Raw genomic sequence first — 7,666 nt, 5'->3', positions numbered from 1 at the left:
TTTATAGCACATTAGCACCAAACCACTAGCCTACTTCAGAAAAGAAAAAAAAACAACAAAGCTGCTACTTGTCATGTTTTGAATAGACAAATCAAGGTCAACGACAAAGTTGGCATCTGCTAATTTTTGTGCTAAGTTACTCGGCATCTACTACGCATATATGTAGGAATATAAACTTCAGGTTTCGACAGTAAGGTTTTTTTTGGTGCTTATCTACTAATGTTTAAAGGCCCTTTAGTGAAACCCATTTGCTCATAGTTACAAAATCAGCAAGAGCGCGCAATTTTGATGCCTGTAAGGTTTTTAGGTCCTCCCTTTCTTCACAAGAATCGAATAATTAACTTCACGCGCAACATCTATATTATTAGGAGTCTGGCTCTTGAAGAGAAAAGGCGGATTGATAAGAGGAGATAGCGTTGGGTAGTATATATACAATTGGTTTGAGTCCATTGAATTGATAAATAATTTTGTGAAATGCTCCCGTACGTGCGCCTACAACATTTGTCCCCCATTAATATGATGATAATTGCCAGATAAGTATCTTTCATGAACTAGGAATTCAGTTAGATAATACTAAGTTAATTTAATGGAACACACAAAAAGAGAAGGGACTGAATTAGTTACCTGATTCCTTAATTTATTCCATGCATTCAGTTCTTGTGAACCTGTGCACTCGCTTAACTTTGTAGGAAGTTAAGAATATTGTTTGGTGGCATTATATACTCTAGCTTCTTAGATGGGTTGTGGTTCATACTAATTAATTAAGAATGGACATCGATGTCGAAACTGAAGTAGGGAAATTCATAAGGATATGGCTAATAGTTCTTGCATCACTAACCTATTGCCATTTTATCTCCAAAATCATTCCAAAAGGATTCAAAAGATTATTTTCGTTACTTCCCGTTATTTCCATTTTCCTTTACCTCCCACATACACTTTCTTCTGTCCATTTTATTTTCATCGTGGGGTTCACAGTTTCATGGGTTGTTAATTTCAAACTTCTCCTATTCGCATTCAATCATGGTCCTCTATCAAACACATCAACAGAAAACCCATTATCATACTACTCACTCAAACAGTTCGTTTCCGCTGCTTGTCTTCCCATAAAAATCAAACAAAAAAGTCGCTCAGCTGAAGAACCTACTATCCATGATCAAACCATTAGTAGACGAAATCCCAAATCAATAGTTCGTCTACTGAATAATTACCCGATGAAAGTTTTAGCAATGTGTCTACTGATTCATGTTTATAGTTACAAACAATATATACACCCCTTGTTTTTAGGGTCCCTTTATGCTTTGCACATGTTTTTCATCTCAGAAACGTATCTTGTCGTGTCTAGTGCCATCGCTGCATTAATTTTAAGATTAGATGATTTGGAACCACAGTTCATAGACCCATTCATTTCAACATCCCTACAAGATTTTTGGGGTAGAAGATGGAATCTTATGGCTACGAATATTCTATGGCTCACGGTATACGTACCGATACGGTCGGTTTGTGCGCATGTTATAGGCAGAAAGTGGGCAACAGTACCGGCCATATTGTTCACATTTTTGGTCTCAGGGCTAATGCATGAATTGATAATATATTATATCACGCGATTATATCCTACTTGGGAAGTCACTTGTTTCTTTGTGATACAAGGGATTTGTATAGCATTTGGAGGTATAATGAAGAAGACAAATATAGGAGGTATACATGATAGGTTTCAACTGCATCCATGGATATCTGGACCTTTGATTCTGCTGTTTATAGGTGTTAATGTAATTTGCTTCTTCTTCCCACCAATTTTGAGAAACAACATCGATGACAGAACAATCGAAGAATACCATATATTGGTGGACTATTTTGTCAAGAAGTTTGCAAGAAAACAGACTTGATATTAATGGTTTCTGTGAAATAAAAATGTTTCTGTTTTTATAAGTTAATGATTTATTGGCGTCTACTTATAGCCAAAATCAATATTGAAATGAGATTTCAATACTAGGAAATTTTCGTGCTTTCGACTATAAAAAATAAGGTTATGTCAGATTGAGAGGAATTCTAAACAAAAAATCTAAGGGAAAATCATAACTCCTGCCTAATAAGAAGCAACATTTCCAATCCACTGGCAACCAATACCACTTTCCAACTCAATGGCTCGCAGAGTTTGATCCCCCAAATCTTCATGAGAGCTTCAATGGAGGTGAATTCGTTCATTCATCCAAATGAACTTAGAGTTGCATATAGTTCCCTTGGTATGGCGAAATTGATTCCTCAATTTTTGTATCAAAATGGAAAAAAACTTGTCCGTGTCGATGAAATTTCTCTCTGGAAGAAATAAAAACTAGAAAACTTCAAGCGCGAGACAACTATGATCAAGTGATTAAAGTAGGACTCATTTTTGAGGTGTTAGCAGAGTGCAACTTTCAGTAATGTTTGGCTTGGTAACTGAATCCCTATCCGGTAAACTGCCAAAATAACACAAAATTGGTCAATTAATCCAATAACAATAATTCCTGAGTGAAAAATACATGTAAAATTCGATATTGTTTAAATGGACGAGAATGTAAAAATAACCAGGATGAAAACAGTTTATCCTACCCATTTTCAAATATTTTTTCTTATTTTTAATTTACATCTGGATGCATTCAGTTTCACCCTCGCTATTTTTAAAATTTAAGCTAGAATGAATCCAGATTCATCCTTGCTATTTTTTTGGTGTCCATTTCACTCATACACATTTATCCATTAGAACCATGTTTTAAAAATATTTCGACAATTAATCCAATTTCTCCCAAAATAATTGTTCTGGATATAGAAATCGAACCTCGTCTACACCATGATTCCGGATGCGAAAAAAAGAAAGAAATAAGAAGAATCATTTATATATGTAGCGTGTTAATAAACTAGTATTTTATACACTTGTTGAAAATCCATTTTGTTGGTGACTTAGTTAGAAATTGCCGATATCTTTGGGCCAGATAAAGTCCCGCTAATTTTTCATATTGTGTACATTAACAATATCTTTGGGCCAAATAAAGTTCCGCTAATATTTCATATTGTGTACATTAACAATATCTTACTAGCTTCGTTGTATAACCAATGACTATATCAATTTCTCTTGTATAAACCACAAGATGAAACCATTGACATCAATACATAATTGGTCATCGCTGCCTCGTGAAAAACCTTTTTTCACTAATTAGTTTCCTCCAATAGTTCACTTAATCAACTGTTTGACAACATTTTATTCCCGTTTTTGCACTGTGTAAGGTAAACGTCGGATTCTTTCTATGTAGTCAACTTAATAAGCAACATAAAGATGGTTTAAATAAGATATATGGCTAGTTAGATATGAAAACAATTCACGAAATTTGCATTCAAATGAAGGTTCTGTGTTTTATAAGTCATATACTCGATATGTGCCGAAACACAATTAGCGTGAACTCAAATGTATCCATTAATAGACCATGTTTTCTGTTACATGGGTATTTAAACCCTTTATTACGTGAAAGAAACCAAAGGGTAATGGCTGGGAAAAGAAGAAGAGAAGCCAAAGTGGCCATTGATGAAGTCAAAAGCACCATATACCTATGGACATCAACATCAAACTATTCAAATTCATACAATTCAGTCAACTCATAACACACTGGAATGTCAAAATGGAAGGTAAAGTATAAATGTTTTGTAACTGAACGAGGTACTTATGTAATCTATTTTCCTTTTTATTAATAAAATTATAACCTTTCCTTTTCAAAAAAAAAAAAAAATCCCTTTATTGGATCACACGGGGACGAAGTTATCCTAGTACCAAAGAACCCTATTCAACCAAATGAAAACTGCTGACTTCTCAGAATTTCTTTATGAAATCGATAATATGTGGCAGCTGATTTCATATGCCTTTTCTTCCATAATGAAGTGACCGACTCCTTCAAGTATGACTACTTTCTTACAGAAATGGTATATCTTTCTTCATTAAACCACTTTGTATATACTCCTTCATACCTGGAATATGATAACTTAAATCCTGGAATATGATAACTTAAATCCTGGTCTCCTACCATAAACTTAACTGGTACCTTTATTTGTTCCCCTGTCCATGGTGCAGTCAACTCCCAGTTTCTGCCGGCAAAGAAATAAATATTAGTTTAAAATAAAGCAAAGATAAAGGTTGAATATGGGAGATGCTATTTGACTCCCTCTTTCTCACCTCCCTATTCACCTCCCTCCAATCTCAACCACACATCTAGATTTACAGGGTGTTAGTCCTCAAAGGAGTTGGGGGAGTTGGGTGTAGTTGTGTTTTTTCCCGTTAATCGTGAGGGAGTTCGAGGGAGTCTCTTAAAATCCCCGTTAGTCGTGGGAGAGTTTAGAAGAGTCTTCCCAACTCCCTAGAAAACCCCGTTAGTAGTGGGGGAGTTTGAAAGAAACTCTTAAACTCCCTGTTAGTGGTAAAAATTAGAATGATATGGAGTTTGTTTTTTTTTGGGAGTTCTGGGGAGTTCTAGGGAGTTTATAGTGTATTTTTGCCTCACTCCAAATCTCTCAAAAAAGTAGAGATTTTGGGAGAGTCTCTCAAACTCCCTACACTCAACACACCAAACTCTCTCAAACTCTCAATACTTTCTTACACTCCCTCAAAATCCCCAAGATTCAAAATACATTAAACTCCCTCCAACTCACTCGTGGACTAACCCCCTGTTAGATTCACATACATGTACTGGTAGGGTTCACCATCAAGTATGTGCTAAAATCTGTTTTTTTTTCTTTTTTCTTTTTGATCGGTGAAGAATTTTTTTTATACTGGCGAGTTTCGAATTTAGATCAATGGTATCATCACCCAGTAACTTTACCACTGTACTACAATGACACCTGCTATAATTTGTTTGTACATACGCATTATATATAATTTCTATAATAGTTGAATCCTCTGGTGAAGCCTGACTTTTCGTATTTAGTAGTGTAGTACTGAATGTCTTCTTCCGATAACCATGAAGGCAAGGTAGATGAAACATCGGTTGGGAACCCCTCATCTTTAGGTATCATTAGTGGAGCTGGACTATGACGGGTTAGAAAATTCCTGAGAACTTTTTCAGTACCAACACCGGCGAATTCGGCTTCCATTTCTCCAGGCTCCTAATGTACATAAAGGAATTAAAATAAGTGAAACAAGAGAATAAACTAGAGCATGGAAATTCGGAACATATATATTGACTATCTATTCCTTTGATCAGTCAGATTATAGTTATTTTTCTTGAATTCTTTCAAATCTGCCTCCTTACAAAAACATGCACATGAATTTCAAGGCCTAAGGAATCAAACCTGAAAACGGATTATATAGTATTCATTGCCGTAGATAGCTTTTAAGGCGTCAAGTGGTTTCATGGTAGATCTTCGGGGAGTAAAGGCAACACTTAGGTTCACTAAAGCCTTACCTTTTCTGGCCTAAACAAGCAAAGGTACCAGCTAATAATGGCACCCCAATCATGTCCTGCAACAAACACCTGCAACAACCAGGGGCCGAGTCAGAAACTCTACCTATGTTGCACAGACACGGACATGGGACACGATTACAGGGACACGTCAAATCTTAAAAAAATTGGTTACGAGGACACGTTAAATGTATTACACACATTTTTAAAATGAGATTCTACAACAATATACTCAAGATGACAATTATAGTTATTTTCAATATACTTGATTATTAATAAAATAAAATTAATAAGTATTTTGATCAAGTTTTTCATAAATAATGTTTGGATTTGACTAAAAGATGACTAAATTAGTTTCGCATTTAGTTTATTTTTATTTTTTGTACCAAAATTAGTCATTTATGGTGTGTCCGAAAGTATCCTAATAGTGTCCGCAAAATGTCCAATATCGATATTTACACGACACGTGATGTGGCGTGTCCATCACGTGTCGTGTCCAATCGTGTGTCCGACACGGTTACTGCATCTTTCTAGACGTGTCCGTGCAACATAAAACTCTACTAAGGGGAAGCAAAATATTTTTAGGGGTGCAAGATAACAAAAATAGGCTTTAACTGCCCCCGGCTCTGGCAACAACAAGAAAAAATCATCATATTTTTTCTCCCATCATAACTTTGAAATTTTCAAGAAATCATCCAAACCTTTTCTTGACCAAGCGTGTTAATGTGAGAAACAAGATCACCAACTATGTGAAAACATGTATAAGATTGTGGAGAAGTGGGTGCATCAGTATCCGAGTAACCGCGTAAATCAGGAGCTATATCTCGGTAACCAGAAGCAGCTAAAGAGAGAATTTGGTGTCTCCATGAGTACCAAAGTGATGAAAACCCATGAACCAGTAATACCGTTGGACATTCCCCCTTTCTCTGCTATGTGCATTTTGATTCCATTCACATCAATCATTCTATGGTTTATTCCCATATCCTCCTCCATCTTCACTGTTAGTCATATATAACTGATATATATGTTAGTTGAACAAATCAAATGCGGAAACGGGTTATTAATTCATACCTTGTAATAGCTCCAAATACGGATGAATTAGGATCGGTGGATCACTTGCGTTTCACGTTCTTGAACCTTCAAAGTCGGCGGTGAGTAGGTGCCACAAAAATGAGCACAAACTATATTTCCACAAACTAAATACCCTATAGAACTTCAACTTCTTCTCCAAAAGACACTAAGGGATTTGGGTGATTCTTCACAACTAATGTTTGAATACTAGAAGACTTTCTCACTAACTTGGATGCTCACTTAGAACTCTCTAGATTAATCTCCGTACTTGATTTATCTCTTGCTAAACTCAATACTATTGAGTTGTAGTGTTTTCTTCTACTTCTTATGTTTCTACAAATGAAACTATAAGCCTATTTATACTTAAACTTCAAGTATCCTCCCTTGGCAAGTGTCAAGGAAGAATCAAACACTTGGAGCAAGTTCTAACACTTTTTTAGCATGGATTAAACACATGGAGTAAGAATTAAAGTCTACGGGAATCCAACTCAAAACCAATTGGAAATAAGTGGAGTAGCTCCACACCTTATATGGACCGCTGTATGGTTGTCCTGCCTTCTTGGGTCTTACTTGGTCTCACATCTCATACAAGAGTTGGATGTGATAACATATTAGAATACGGGCATCCAACTCACAACCAATTGAAAATAAGTGGAGTAGCTCCACACCTTATATGGACCGTTGTATGGTTTCTCTTCCTTCTTGGGTCTTACTGAGTCTCACGTCTCATACATGGCTTAGCTGTGATAACATATTAGAATACGGGCAACTCACAACCAATTGGGAATGAGTGGAGTGGCCCTTCCATATTATATTTGAAGTTTATTAAGGGGACATTAGCAGTGTGGGACTATTATCCTCAACACGCCCCCTCACGTGTAGCCTCGTTGGGTCTAACACGTGGACCTACGTTGTGTGGTGACCGTTTGCCTACTCACACACGAGCCTAGCTCTGATACCAAATTAAATTCTGCGGGCTTCCAACTCAAAACCAATTGGCAATAAGTGGAGTAGCTCCACGCCTTATATGGACCGTTGTATGGTTTCCCTGCCTTCTTGAGTCAAACTGGGTCTCACGTCTCATACAGGGCTTGACTGTGATAACATATTAGAATACGGGCATCCAACTCACAACCAATTGGCAATAAGTGGAGTAGCTCCACACCTTATATGTACCG

At 36.5% G+C, this 7,666-nt stretch overlaps 1 protein-coding gene and 1 pseudogene across 1 annotated transcript; one reads left to right on the top strand and one right to left on the bottom strand.

The window, feature by feature from the left end:
• The first annotated feature begins 744 nt into the window (after positions 1 to 744).
• Positions 745 to 1,931, top strand: LOC113326071 (probable long-chain-alcohol O-fatty-acyltransferase 1). Its single transcript, XM_026573876.1, has one exon. It carries the CDS (start codon positions 768 to 770, stop codon positions 1,881 to 1,883), a length of 1,116 nt encoding a protein of 371 aa, XP_026429661.1. The 5' UTR covers positions 745 to 767; the 3' UTR covers positions 1,884 to 1,931.
• Positions 1,932 to 3,835: 1,904 nt separating this feature from the next.
• On the bottom strand, positions 3,836 to 6,410 carry LOC113326599 (annotated as a pseudogene).
• Between the last annotated feature and the right edge of the window lie 1,256 nt (positions 6,411 to 7,666).

The sequence above is a fragment of the Papaver somniferum genome, unplaced genomic scaffold (genome assembly GCF_003573695.1).
Source record: "Papaver somniferum cultivar HN1 unplaced genomic scaffold, ASM357369v1 unplaced-scaffold_10, whole genome shotgun sequence".
Lineage (NCBI taxonomy): Eukaryota > Viridiplantae > Streptophyta > Magnoliopsida > Ranunculales > Papaveraceae > Papaver > Papaver somniferum.
Note: the sequence above shows the minus strand (reverse complement) of the source record. Positions and strands in the feature narration are given on the sequence as shown.